The sequence below is a fragment of the Athene cunicularia genome (genome assembly GCF_003259725.1).
Source record: "Athene cunicularia isolate RWA chromosome 4 unlocalized genomic scaffold, athCun1 chr4_part2, whole genome shotgun sequence".
Lineage (NCBI taxonomy): Eukaryota > Metazoa > Chordata > Aves > Strigiformes > Strigidae > Athene > Athene cunicularia.
Window position 1 is genome coordinate 5,258,782 of NW_020799099.1, and position 15,352 is coordinate 5,274,133.

Genomic DNA, 15,352 nt, shown 5'->3' on the forward strand with positions numbered 1-15,352 from the left:
ATTATTTCCCAACTGACTTTCTTAAGAGAGAGGATCAGAACTGAAAAAGGGAAATTAAGAAAAAACATACTGTATTAAAAAAGAAAGAAAGAAGTAACCTGACAGAAAACAGAGCAGTGAAGACTTAAGCTCACTATATGCTTTTCAAATCTATCACCCTTTATTTGTCTAAATTTCTCCTCCATTCACGTTTCCCTAGCCCTTGGTTTCAGCTGTTAATTACTTTGCTGTTCCTGTGATCTTTCCTGTGATGCTGACTGTTGTGCTTTCTTCATCCATGTGGTCCTACAGAGACAAAAAAGTGCCTTTTGCCTTCGAGCTCTAAGGATTTTGAGACTGGAAGAACTGAAAAGAAACATTAAAGGAAAGCACAAAAATTGGAGACAGAAGTCAGGCAGGTGTTATTTGTAACAAAGATCTTTTTCCTTTGCTTAGTACCTTCCTGTTATTACTTCACTGTTCCACTTTAGTTATTCTTAGAGATTATAGAGATGGGTATTAAAAAAGCAGTGTAACTTCTAAATTATAGGTTGCATCATTTGTCTGTAGTGAATGGAATATTCTGTTAACATAGGTTTCCTACTTTCTACACCTCTATGAAGATATGAAGCAGCTTTTGCCCAGCTAGATAGTGTACTTTTCTATTCTGTTCTGAATTTCTTGATAACAGTGAATTTTCCTTTGGACATTCATACCATCTTTAGAAGTTTCTCCTAAGAGAGGTTTTCTTATGTCTGTGAAGGCTGATGCATTGGCACAACTATTGAATCCCCAAGGCAAATAATTTGAATAAAGTCTGCTTGTTATCTTAAAAATAGCAAGCTCTGGAAATGTTTCTACAGCACATTAGCAATTTCTGGCACAAGAAATAAAAAGTAAGCAGGAAGCAAAAGCAGTAAAAAGAGCAGCTGCATAGTGCAGTAATATTCACTCACAGAGACAGTAAGCAATATTTTTCATTTCTGAAAACATATCATGCTGTTCCCATGCTCCTGGATTGTGTTGTAGATCAGTGTCAAGCTGCAATATCTGCTAACAAACCTGGAAAAGGACAACTTTTGTGAACATAAAAATCACTTCCACACAGACCTACATTTTCTTATCAGAGTTTATTGTTGCACTTCAGATACCATGCCACTATCAGAATAATATCTATTTTTTATTTTAAAAAACTTTGAGAAAAATGTTTCCAGCAATTTTCATTCAATGTGAATGACAAGAGTATTACATCTATAAACATTGAAATATCTATTTAATTTCTTCCTGAGGAAGTTTCACATTTTTAAGCAATGAAAAAGGATATTCTGTACAAGATAGTCTGCAAATCATTGAAACTAATTCTTTCTGCACAAGTAGAACTGGGAAAGTATCACAGTATTTTCAGGAATGTTTGCTCAAATAATTAAGTGATTTCATATCAGGCTCTGTGTTTACAACCCCCCTAATGGTCACTTTCTGCTCAAAATCACATACTGATTTTAAATGGCACAGATGTCTGCAGAAAGCAAATTTCAGAATCATATTTATGAAAATAGATGTGAAGCTCACATAATCAAGCATTTGTTAAAGAAATTGCTTGTGCAGTTATCTACCAGGGGAAAAGAAACCATGGCTGTGTTACCAACCACTATAAAACATCTAACTTTGATTAGCAAATATAAATTAATTGTAACGAATCAGTGTTTTTTAAGTGTTAATATTGATAGTCTGTTTCTGGAAATCAAACACTGATTGTAGGTAAGATGTGAATAGAAGAGGTTAAACTTTGTCAGATAATTCATGTTGTATGACTGCTTACTCAGCTGTACTCATGTGCATCCTATGATTTGGGGAATAACACATCTAGCTGTTGTCTGCATGCTTTGCTCACACTCTTCCATTCTTCACCAAGCAGTATGCACATTAAAAGTCATTCTGTTTTTTAAAGTCTCCTCTTAAATGTAAGGACATATTTAAATAGAATGGTTCTGGAGAAAAACAAAATTGGCTTCATACCATCTTTCTATAAGCAAGTAATAAGTGAATATCAGAAATTCAGAACTGCAAAGAGCTCCAGCAGTTTGCCTTTACTTCTCTATTGATTCTCTGCCTGAGACTAGCCCACCTAGTGTACAAGAAGCTAATCCTGCAGCACCTTTTCTAAAAAAATGCTAGCGCTTAACAGCTCCATCTCAACAGGAGCTTTGACTTAGGCTCATTCAAGATCATGCCCTTTCAGATGCACAGTTCCAGGACCAAAAGGTTGAACTACTTTGCTTGTAAGTATTGATTCAGGTAAAGTTACTACAAGAATCCACTGTAGATATGCCTAGGAACTCATTCATTTTGTTCCTAGTTCCCCCCTTAGGAAGGGCACTGGGACAATAAGAGAGCTCCACCCTGCTGTTCCTCATCAGCACTTGAGAGCCACCATGGCATTCCTTCCTGGAGGTGGAGCTTTGTGTTTAGTTGCCAGACCAAGCCTAGTCCACCCAAGGCTAATGCCATGCATGTGGGGGGCTTATCCTCCCTGTGCTGCATGGTGACTGTAGTTGGGCTCTTTTACCAGATCACCAACAGTTGTAGGGGGCTCCTTGCTGTACCTCAGAGAGGACTTCACAGAAGTAGTCCACAGATCTGAGACATGTCACCTAGTCTGCTGTAAAATTTCTGGAGGGACAATGCAACTGATAGGCATGTCCCTATCACCACTCTGTCCTTGACTGCCCACTCGTTCTCATTCTGTGGGGGCTTTGATTTCCCAGAGAAAGAAGACAGAAAAGGGATTTCTTGAACACAAAGAATGAACTATGAATGTGGCTGAAGCCCATTCCTCCTGCACATAGGAGGCACTTGAATTCACTTGAATTTCTATGCAGAGGGTCCTCTCACCATGAAAACTTAAGGCACTTGATAGTACCCAAGATTTTTCCTATTTTCTTCTGTTTTATAATTGATGCACTGAAGAACATGAAGTAACTGAGGCAGCAGTGCACAAAACAGGAGCTTCATGCAATCACTGTGGATTTTAAATAAATGTTTGAGTGATATCTTATCAGGTTATATCAAGGGTAAAATCAATCATACCAGGACAAAAACCCCAGGTATTTTCTCCAGTTATTCAATTTAGTTTTAAGAAATCCATATAGATCCTTGCAGGACATATGAGCTGTCCACAGCATGCAGAGTATTTGCTCTTACAGATGTTCAGAATCCAGAGTGTTTCTTTTATCAAATAAGAAGTATTTTAAGACAAGTCAGCTTTTGGGACAAATCCATATGACAGTGAATATTTAAAGTGAAATGAAAATTCTCATTCTGTCTAATAAATAATAAAGATGTTCATCTTTAAAAATGTCTACTCTAGTAGGTCCTCATCATTAATCATGCATATTCCCTTAGCAAAAATGTGCTGCGTAAAGAATATTGTTATATACAGCAAATTTGTCTAGATTTTTTCTTTACAGGCCTATCAAAACCACGTATTACATAGACAAAATCAATAAATAATAAAGATTACCAGTTAGAGGTACAGTAAGGATTTCAACATCTGCTTTCTATTTAGGGAATAACAGACTGGTTTCCATTCCATTACCTTGAAAGTTAAATTATATGATTACATAAATGTCGTAAAACAGCACTGAGACATAGAAAGTTTTTCCACCATTTGATGCATGTTTTTAACTATTCACCCTAAAACAAATTATGACAACATTATAGAGCTACTGTAAAAAGCATTGCATTTAGTTAGTACTGTAGTTCTCTTTTGTTTTCACTACCTCTTCATGCCTTTAGAAACACTCAGAGCCAAAGTTCAGTGGAGAAGCATTAAGGCCATACTCAGCTGAAGTTTTCATTGATTTTTCTCTCTCAGCTTCTAAGTACAATTAATTAGACTTTATCTCACATCTAAACTGATGCATTGCGAGATGTACCATTGAAATGTATCACATAAATGTAAGGCTGGATATTTTTTTGTTTTCCATGATTAGAGTGTAATTTTCTACCATGATTACACAACTGTGTTTGTTTTTTTCCCCCTAAAGCTTATTCCTAGTATAGAACACCAAACATGTTTAAAATGTCTGGATCCAGAACCTCTATTTTAATCTGAAAATCTGATAGATTTTTGCAGCTGACATAAACTGAAGGTTACTGAAATATGCTACGATTTTGATCAGGTTGAGGAATCTTGGAATACACAAAGCATAGATTGAAGGCAAATAAATTGAGGAAAAAATAGTGGTGCAAATTAAGGCGATCTAAGTATGGTTCTGTTTCTGCTCTTTATGAGTTTTTAGTGCATTTCAGTGGAATCACTCCTGATTCACAGCGCTGTAAGCCCTGAGTGCAGTATCCAGATCTGACTGCTCACAGAAGTCAGGAGTGAAAGCCTGTTCATTGCACTGCTTCAATTTGGTTCACAACTGTTGAAGTATAATACTGCTCATAAAGTTTATACTGCGACTTTTGTGCTTCACATGTCCAATTAAATTTCTTTTCAGATAATGACTATATTCTGTATTTTGTCATTTCAGTTAGTACAAAATCAAACATAGTAATTATAGACAAACGCCCTTACCACTTTCTAAGGGTTTGTTGTTACAGGCTATAATCATAGATAATGGTTTGTGTGTGTGTTTGTTTTTTCCTACACTGCTTTTGCCTGTGGCTTCCAGATTTTGCTTTGTGTATTTTAAATCATATATGATAACAGTACTTCTCACCCTTGTTAGTATATACTTTGCGTATTAGCAAAGGCAGAAGTACACTTGGCATTTTGTGCTACATTAAGTTTTCTTATTTTATGCGAGGCAATAATCAAATAGTAAGAAAAACTGTCAAACAATGGGCTACAGAACCTACATGAGACACAATACTTTTAAACTGATATATAATAAGGTAAATATTTACCGTGAAATTGGATAGGTCGTGTATCTCTGAAGCTTATACCAGTTGCAAATAACTTCCATGTATGTGCACAGTAGTCCACAAGTCCACAGGGCCAGAAATGTTTATGAGAAAGTTTTGGCCCACCAGAGCTCTAAGAAACACATGTATTTTCACAATCCACATGCCAGCATATGGAAATAATTTCTATCTTTTACTCATTTTTGAAGAGGTATATCTTACAAGACCTTCTGGTAGCTACTGGAGACTTAGGCATGATGACTGAAGCGTGGAAGAGAGATTTCAAAAAGCCTTTTTTCAATGCTATCTTACTTTCTGTAGTTCCTGTCTCAGCCACGATGGCAGGGGTTGTCCCAATTTGTGTAGAAGTTTTGACAGTTCCACATTGTGATCTCTGTAGTAGCTTGACAGAAAAGCCCTGCACTGATGGATAAAAAAGGAGATATTTTTATTTAATAAAATGCTGTACTAAAGGTGCTGTGAATTCTAGGTTTCAAAGTTTGTTTTACCTGTGTCAAAACTTTATCTTATGCATTTTATATTGTTTTATGCTACCTACTGCATGCAAGTTTAAGCTCTTCGGTTAGGAGCTGAACTGTAAAAGGTAATTTCAAGAGAAACAACGGTTATGCAAAACAAACATGGAAGTCAAGGCAAAGGATCTGAATCTACTCTCAGATAGTCATGTAAATTAAGAATCACACTAAAGCTGATGCAGTTACTTTGAATTTACTGAAGTGTGATTGAAACCAATTGTTCTAAAATATCTTTGTATGTAGGCATATATCAATCAGTAACCCCATTTTCATGAGTATTTAGAGTTGAAAAATACACCAATAAACAAACACAGTATTGTCAGATCTCTGGCCAAAAGCCTTCTCACCCAGTGATTTTACATCAGTATGATTCTATAGATGTAAAGTTACTCATCATATAAATACTGTGAGAAAAAATTCCTGGCTTACTTGCCACATTAATACCGATGTTCAAACTGTAAGTTTTTACTTGTGTTTTAGTCAGGCTAAATGAAATGAGAATACAGGAGAGAATAAATGTGAAAGTTACAGCTAGAATAGGAGACTAAACTGCCACTGGGTACAGGCTGCAGCAGTTGATCTGATGCAAGTTTTTTATTTGAGCATTTGTCTGGCGAAAGTATTAATAAAATTCGTAGAAACAGAACCTAACCTCTCTTAAAACCAGATTATATGAGAGTCTGCAGTACTTGTCATGGTCTAACTACTCTCAAAGACAAGGGACCAGACACAAATGCACATACCTGATTATGAATGAGAAAGCATCATGCACTGTGGAACCTCTGCTGCATAAGTCAATTAAGTAAAGGGGACAGGTTTGCAAGTGAATTTCAGGGAACTTTAAGGGTGCCAAGTTTATTTTTCTAAGGGATACCACATTTTAAAAGTTTTTTTAATGACTTAAATTCTTCACATTTGAAATAAAGAACTGAAAAAGTTTATGCACTCCACAGTATCTTAAATGTTTAATTTGCAGAGAAAGGTAGTCAAATAATTAATGTCTACTTAATTTTGTCTTCTTTCCCTCCTTATGATTTTGTCCATGTGGTGTCCCATATGTGGCAAATGAATCCCTGTATAATGTCAATGATCATAATGGTTTACCTCAGAATCCATAGGAGGGTATTTTCTACCTTTGCTCTTTCCAAGACACTTTGTTTTTCCTTCTTCCAGGAGCTGACACCAGAAACCTTTATGTGAATCGAATCTGAAACAAATATTTTATGTAAAGGCTGTGAGATACTGTAAGGAGGATGCATCTCCCAAGTTTAGAATGAAGACTCAAAAAAGTAAACCTGAGTTTATGGTCTTATTTTAAGGCCAACCAAATCTAAATGTCAAAACCCAAAGGATTTGTGTACATGTGTATTTATGATGTACAGAGTGGATGTTACATTCCCGACTGATACCACTTAACCTGTCTTGCACCTAATGTCAAAAATAAAGAGAAACTCATTCCCCTTCCCTTATGGTTATGCATGTCAGCATTCCATGTTCCACTTACAGAAATAAAATTCCTTGCGATTCATCCAAAATTCATATGCAATTCTCACAAAACAATACCAACTTTGTCCGTTTATCAGGGGTGTACTTCTGTAACAGTCAAACTCCACACTGAGTGGCTCAGTGGATAATTCACAGAAAATCTAACCCTGAATTGTGTTCTTTGCAGACACTGAAGAATATATCTCACTGACAGCTAAAAAAAGTATGGGAGGCTTTATTTTGCAGTGAGCTTGCTTATAGACTAGCTGCTATTTTAGGAATAGCTGCTATTTTAGGAATAGCTGCTATTTTAGGAATAGCTGCTATTTTAGGAATGTAGGAACATGTGAAAATGGTGATTAACTCACGTTAGGGCTTCAGAGTAATTATAATGAGGAGAGACTCCCAGAAATTTCTGTACTTCATCCATTACGGTAGACGGGTCAGTTCTCAGCTGCTGTCCATCAATAATTAGCAACTACAACAAATAAAATAAATGGAAGTTTAATTTAAAATTCATTATTTCAGGCTTCAAACTGAAACTTCCACCTCTGTCAAACTCATTCATTATATGGAGGGTACTGCCCCAGAGAATGATAATTGGTCCAGTTTTAATTGTCATCATCATTAATGACCTGGGAGCAGGGTAAATGGCATGTTAATTAAATCTGAAATGATATTACATTGAAAGCTGTTGTGACAGAGAAATATCTGTGAAGAATCTAGAAAGATAAGAAATAAGAATATTGGCAGGAAATTGAGTGAGACTTGTCTGGCCAAGAAAAAAAGGTATTAATGTCTAGAGAAATAACCTTTAATTCTCATAGACACAAACATATACATATATATGTTACAGTAATGTTGAAAAGCTTGACACTAGAAATGACCAGAAAGACAGAAACCAGTAAGTAGATGTTAGGTGAAATGCCTTACTTCTAAACCCATACAACAATACAAAATTGTATGAAAAAAAGGTCTTTGAGAACAGGAATAAAGGCAGATGTTATGAGGACCCTAAGGCAGGGATATACATAGGTACAGAATGTGTAGGTAATTTCTTTTCCTTCATTTCACGTGCTTGACCATATACACACTCACAGTAGGCTACTTCAGAAAGGGCCACCCTTTTACCTGAAGGTCAGTCTTCAGAGAAACAGACACTATCTAAGAATTTTATCAAATGTGCTGCCATGCCCAAATGACCCACTGATGGTGCAGCAAGTTTGTGTCTTTAAGACTTGGAAGAGAAAGAAGGTCCCAAATGAATTAATGAAGCATTCATTTCCTGTGATGGAAACACCTCCACTTTTTCCATTGTCCTTTAGTGATGAAAAGGAGAGGGGAAATAGATTTGCAGATAGCTCAACAATCACCTTCTGCAAGCAGTGCTGAAGCTTGTTTTTACATTTCCATGCAAGCAGAGAGGCTAAAATCATATGGATTGCTTCTAGGACTGGATAAAACCTAGAGGTCTGCAAGATTATCAGGTTTCAGAACATAATCAAACGGGAGAAAATTTCTTTTGAAAAATCACTCTTTGGAATTACCCATATATAGCATGTAGATTTAGAGATGTGGATTAGTAGAAATATCAGGCTGTTCAGAAAGCAGTAGCTCATTCCAGAAGTCTTTGCAATCAGATGCACGATGACTGCCTAAGTCCAAAAATGAACTCCCTGCTTTACTAAGACATAAGCTTTGAAAATAGGCCTTAAGTGCTTCATTTGCACAGAGGTCAAAAATCATCCTAAACAGGGAATAATTCCATCTGAAAGGAGTGAGGGGTTTTTTCCTTCACTATGTAAAAAAACATGTAGAGATAACTATCTGTGCCATTTCCACTTCTGCCACCCCAAAAAAGACACATAAGAAAAAGCTTTATCAGTGGAAATTAATTTAAATTCCTGACATTCTCAGGGAGCAGGTAACAAAAAATGTTCCCTTTCAACCTTCAGGGAGGTTCTAAGGAACTGAGGCAAAATTTTTCCTTACTTGTACTGATTTATCCATATCCTGATTTCAGGAAGATGTAATTTCATGAAATTCCTCAAAATCCAAGGCATTTTATGTATTGGTAAAGTTGAAAAATTAAATAGTGTAATTTTTACAAAGTAGATAGATTCATATATATTGAAAATACTACAGATGAAGTATTTTGTGTCGCTTTACAAAGTATTGATCATTTTACTGTAACACTGTTGACAGCTGTAGAGATTGTCTGAGTCCCTGTTCTCTCACTATACCTTTCTTACTTTGTATCTAGAAGTCACCATGGTGGAAGAGGAGCAAGAAAGACAGTTGGGAGAAGAGAACAGCTTAGAAACAGCTTGAGTCCTTCAGCTTCAGACTGGCCATTAAATGATGGCTGTTGCAAAATCAGCTTCATTTCCTACAGGGCTGGTGCATGAGCATGTCTTTTGGCTCATGAGGGAGCTTGTCATGCTAGGTCTGCTTTTCTTCTATATGACTGCATTGAAGCCATCAGTTGTGGCTGAGAAACTAACTTAAGAGACATGAGTTTCCTGAACTTTTAGAGATCTGTCGTGGTGGCCAGACCAAAGAGGACTTTCTGTATGACTTATAAAAATCTAAGCCAATCAAAATTTTAAAGATCTGAACACCAAATTTGTAAAGTACTCTGAGATTTGCAGAGTCTTACCATGCAAGACAAGTGTGCTGCTAACACTTTTCTAATGAAGAGGTGAACCTTACCTATTCCTGTTGCTACTTCTACCACTTACTGTATGCCTGATGACTTCCTAATGGACATTAAGACTTCAGTCATATGTGTAGAGACCCTCAAGTTTATACAGCATTAAAAATTGTAGATAGCTTTTGCTAGTCTGGGTGAGAGCTCTTTTGGTGAAGAAAGGCTCTTATTTTTTAAAATAAGGCTGTACTTTTAAGATGAGCTGATTTGGGGTCTGTCTTATATAACTGTTCTATGCTTCAGCAGTTCCTTGAACTTGCTAACTAGTTTGGATATGGCATACTGTATATCGTTGCTTTTGCAATTCAAGTTAATCCCTAGTACTTTTACAGAGAAAACATAAGGCTACCAGGGCTGGTTCTTCGCTATCACTGTGGGATGCAAAATCTGGCAAAGATCTATACAGTGCATATTGTTCAATATTCATGGATTACTTTTGGAGAGAAGCTAATGAAAACATAATGTAGAGAATTTCATATGAGTATCATGATGTTACAGTACTGTGTATCTCGTGAAGTCGGTAAGGCTGGCCTAGAAGAGAGTATGTGGAGAATAACACCAGCTAGATGCACCAGAGCTTCCTTGGCACTCTCTGGGAAAACAGAAGGTGCAGACTCCAGCCAACTTGTCTCAGCTAAGCGAGTCCTGGATAAACAGAAGGTTCAGATTGCAGCCAACCTCCCTCAACCAAAGTAATCTTTAAATGTTGGGTGAGGAGTAGTGCCAGACACACTGCTCATGTCAGAAAAATCCAGAAATAAATCTGTCAAGGAGATCAGGTGATACTGTGTGCCTGGTCTTGTATATCATATGATGTTCAGGACTGAGGATGTGCACTTTTGAGGCTTGATCTTACACAGGGCCAGAAGGAGCCCAATCACTTGTATGTTACATGTCAACAGAAGCTTGCAGGGAGATCCAATTTTTAGGTTGCATATGTGCCAACCGTACTGAAACCCATGGGTCCATAAACACACACCCTTTGAGGCCCAAAGGCACAGCCTTAACACAAAGAACACATTGTGGTGTCAGGTTCAGTGACAAATACCAAATGTAGACAATGAGGAGCACCAACACACCAAACTGCTTCAGTGCATGAATCATTCCCAGTAGAGGCTCTGATATGTGGATGCACTGTTATGGGCAGCAATGTGTAAGGAATTTCCAAAAACAAAGTGTGCAAAAGCGACCCAGTGCTTTGACAGTTACAGAAAAGTCATGTTAGGTAAAACATGCATTCACCTAAAAAAATGGTGATGCCCGAGATGGCAAACATGCTGGTATACACAAAGGCTTTATTTTTATTGCTAGCTAAAACAAATCAGAGACAGCTTTCTGGTCTCAAGGCCAAATGGCAAAGAATGACCTGGATCCACGCTGCTAATCTCTCTCACCTGTAAACTGGTTGTGTCCACACTCCCCAGTGGTAATTGTTCTTGTTATCTTTCTAGCTGTGCTCTGGAACTGCTTGGCAAGACGCTTTTTGCTATGGGTCCAAACTGTGCCAGAAGTGTGTTAAAAATCAGTATGGACAGCAGTGGGATAGTGTGTGAACTCTTGAACAGGTACATGATTATTTACTACTATGATCATAGCCTAAGGAGGTTGACACAGTGAGAGATTAATGCATGAAAGGACCAAGAAGAGAGTGAAGACACTGATGCATTTAAATATTAAGGTGTTACAAAACCACTAGGTCACATCCATTTCCATGTGGTAATCCCCATTTCAGATGGAAAATATATTTTTTACACCTCAAAGTGTTCAGACACCAAAACTCTTCTCAACCCATGCAAGGAGGGCAATACCCCATCTGACATCCCATGATGTTCACTGATACTTGCTACCACTCAAGTAGGCAGAAATATTATTGAGAAACTTCCCTTTATTTTCCTTAAATTCTTCTTTTGGGAAGCCAGAAGGACCATCTGATATTAAAGAGACCACAAAGCACTGCATGCCTGGTTCTCTTTTTCTCAACATCACTGATGAAAAGCCAGACAAAGGGTGATGAAAGCATGAGCAAATGAAAACCAGCTGTAAGTTAAAGGCAGTTCAGGGTACAAGAGAGTTCAAAAAGAAGCAGTGATGTTTCCTGAGCTTCAGATTATTGTTCTGATTTGTTCTGCAGAAGAAGCTCCCAGCTGTAAGATGTTAAATCACGACAGCTCTAGCAATGTCAATTAACTACTTAGAACATGTCTATGAAGAATCACAGCCAATGTCTTAAAACACACTCTTGTGTATCTAGGATATACCTGAGGATCAGTATTCAGTAGGCAAGACTTTTACAAAGGTAATCTTTTAGGATAGTAGATACATAAGATTAGGATGTCAAGTTACAGTCTTATTCACCTGATAAGGTGGGAAGTAAGTTAGCCATCTTTCAATATGGGTAGCGTACCATCCAGGCGCTAGGCATCTCTTCTGGAGAGCTCTAAGCTCAGATGGGGCTCGAGGTCCAGCTGTGATCACCTGATAGAAGCTGAACTTTAGAGCTGCAGGATCTTCATGTGATCGCTGATGCTGTAAAAGAAGTTATATTGCTGGAACTTTACAGACCACAAAAGTTGGGAAAATAAGACAAAACTGCTTGGTCTTACTGACAAAAATTTCTTTATCTTGTGTTTTGAGCATGAACTGGATACCTGTCTATAAACTAGTTTTTTAATGTGCCGATTACATAAATTATTTGAGTAAGTATTTTCACATATTTATATTACAGGCAGACTTTTGAAAAGGTGGTTTCTGATATTTTAACCCTTGAAAGATTTTCAGATTTACGTTGGCAGATACATCAGCCCATGAGTGATCATATATTGTGCGCTGACTGACAAATAAAATCTTGTATTATCCAAATCCTTTATATACACATATACTGAAAGGATATATAGAGAAGATTCAAGGTGGAAACCCTGATTTGTGCCTGCCCATGTTCTTCAAAGTGCATACCTGATACCAGGAATACGCCCGATCGGATGGGTCAATAAGGATGGTGATGATCTTGGCCTTGGGGATGAGGGAAGCAGCTCGCTTAGGAGCTTCCTCAGAATGGAAATAGTTGGCACTTTTCTCAAAGAGGAAGTCAGTGGTGACATTAGAAGGAGTGGGGAAGAAATCCATGTACCTAGGAGAGCAACACCATTCTCAGAATTACTTAAGTCACACAAAGGTTGAAAATCTGTTAAGTACATTTTATTCTAGGATAATCAATTAAAATCATAGCCTAATTGCCAAATAAAAGCAAACAGAAGTTTACTTGGTACTAGGCTGCTTCTTCTCACTACATATAACTAAACATTGCAGCTATTTTTTTGGTAACTGAATGAAAACATTATGATATTCATGTATCTTCTTAAAATTAGTGAATTCTTACTTTTCAGTCAGAACAAACCCTATCAAAGTCAAAAGTAGAAAATGAGTTTTCCAATTTTGGCCTTTTGCTGACATCAATTACAGTACAATGCCGTAAGAAAAAGATTTTCAGTATGAGAATTGCTTCTACTCAAAAGAGAAAAGAGCTTTTTTATGTGGAGAAGATGCACTGAAAAAATCCCCCAGAACCTCATTAGGTACAAGGTTTCTAAACAGTAACAACATCTTTCACTTATTGTTCTATGAGTCACATTCTTGTGGAAACTTGGGTTGTATTTCTTTTAGCTTTCTTTTGAGCTTTCCTCATCTGCTATGAAGTTGCAGTTAATTTCCAGCAATCTCTTATGTCACATACAGACTTCTTTATCCATGGCCTTCAGACCACTTTTCATTATTGTTGGGGAAAAGAATAAATGGGAAATGTTGGTCTTGATTTTTCAATTAAATACTGTATTGATATGCCATTTAAAACAACCTCTTCTGAAGATCATGTTTAAGGACTGAAATTTGTTCCAGTGCTTAGACTTAGTTCTATTCATAGAAGTGAGCTGCTTCTAATACAAATGGCATGCCCTTGTTGGCTTTGAAATTGTGACCACTGCGGTCAAGGCCAGTAGACTTGGTAAGATGGAACTGACTGATGCACATGCACTCTTCTTTAGGACATGGATCTCACAAGATGACAGTTAGCAGCAGGCACTGATTACAGGGTACTTTGAGACAAGGAAGGAATCTATAGTGGTTTAAAGAACCTAAACTCTGTGACACCTGATGCTGACGTGTTAATTCTTATGTGCAACTTTTATGTATACATAAGCAAACATCGCCAAGTTATTATTTTGTGCTGCTTTGGCACATGAATGGATACAAGTCATCAGAAATATGCAAGGGAATTGGGCTGGCCTTCAGATGACAACTTTCTATGCACTAGATAAGGAATAATTGTTGTGGATTCATTCAAGGTCTTATAAGTAGCAGCTGGTAGATTGTCTTTTATCAGAGAGACCTAAATGATGTCATGTGAAGGGCTGATGGATGGGCAGGTCCCTGCATAATATGCTCAACACCGTGTTCAAAAATTCTGCTACAACATTGCATAGTTATTGCTAGTCTCACAAGCAAAATGTATGTAAAAAAGCTGAAATAAGAGGACAACCAAACAGAACAGCATGAAAGTCTGCCACGGCTCTGCTAGTTTATTAAGTGTTCATATCTGCCTAATGCTAATGCAAATATCTGAGAATATGATACTCTCTCATTGAACAAACAATGGACTCTATTTCCCAAAAATATTAGGGCCGATTTGATTAAAATGATGAAGCTATACCAATTTATATTCACAAATAAAATTATTAGAAACTAATGAGTCAACCTGTGTGACGTCAGAATGTTTTACCAGAACATCAACAGCAAAGAAAAAGGTCAGCTTTGAAAAAGGCAATAGGCCCTAAAGGCAAATCTGCTCTAGATAATATATGGTGTCATTATGCTGTTGTAGTGAAGTCCTGGTAGTAATCTGAGTGAATACAAGGCAATGAGAACTCCAACCTTATAAGGAAACACCTAATATTAAATATGGCACTACACCAAATTTTAGGCAAAAGTTAATTGATTCTTTACATAACATGGCAAATTTGAGAAAAGTAGAAGTTGATGTGGTGTCACTGAAAAATGTTAAAGAGATTGGACTGAGTGGGAAATCAAAAGGTTACAAAGTATAGGCTCAGCACTTCTGCTGAACATAGACTGCAGAACTCTTGCTTAGTACCTCATTCATGAGACAATTATTAAATATGACAAGGGCAAAGCTGAGAAGGGTTTAGAGAAACTTGTCTATGAAATCTGTAACAGCGCTCACATAACAAAATGCGTAACATCTATTCAGGCTTTTTTGTTTCAAGAACAGACAGATCAGTTCTCATCTTACTGTTCTGTTATCTCTACTGGGAGACTACAATACACATCTATACCTCTTTCAAGATGGCAGTATGGAGGTTGCCGAGGGCTGAAAGAACCCTTTCCTGCTTCTGTATTTAGCCTTGGTCTAAATGTAAGCTCAAAGACCAAGTTAGAGTCAGCTCTGGAAAAAAGATGTATTTCCACAACCAGAAAAGAAACAGAACTGATTGTTATTTGTGAATACTCTTGTCTTGAAAGGATCCTAGCAAATTAACAGACTAATGAGGTGAGACCTTGTATCTAATTACCATTTGGTAAGCTCATTACATGCCAGCATTAAAATACACTATTAGACTGAAGTTCTGAGAGATTTATCTGGCAGACAGAATGAAAATCTAAGAATTAAGCAACTACACCTACAGGTAGTTCTGAGTATCCAAGCCTTAACTGTGAGAAC

The 15,352-nt window shown here is 37.2% G+C and overlaps 1 protein-coding gene across 2 annotated transcripts in view; it reads right to left on the reverse strand.

The window, feature by feature from the left end:
- Nucleotides 1-801: 801 nt before the first annotated feature.
- The window catches only part of LOC113479759 (bifunctional heparan sulfate N-deacetylase/N-sulfotransferase 3), a 67,190-nt gene continuing 52,639 nt past the window's right edge, over nt 802-15,352 (reverse strand). Inside the window, exons 10-14 of one of the 2 annotated variants that reach the window (XM_026848036.1) lie at nt 12,574-12,748; nt 11,977-12,147; nt 7,280-7,389; nt 6,531-6,633; nt 802-5,308 (exon numbers count right to left, since the gene is read on the reverse strand). In XM_026848036.1, the coding sequence (XP_026703837.1) occupies nt 5,084-5,308; nt 6,531-6,633; nt 7,280-7,389; nt 11,977-12,147; nt 12,574-12,748 (784 nt within the window). In that variant the 3' untranslated portion in view covers nt 802-5,083. Of the gene's footprint in view, nt 5,314-6,530; nt 6,634-7,279; nt 7,390-11,976; nt 12,148-12,573; nt 12,749-15,352 lie in introns of both variants that reach the window. The other variant, XM_026848038.1, reaches the window with a different exon arrangement.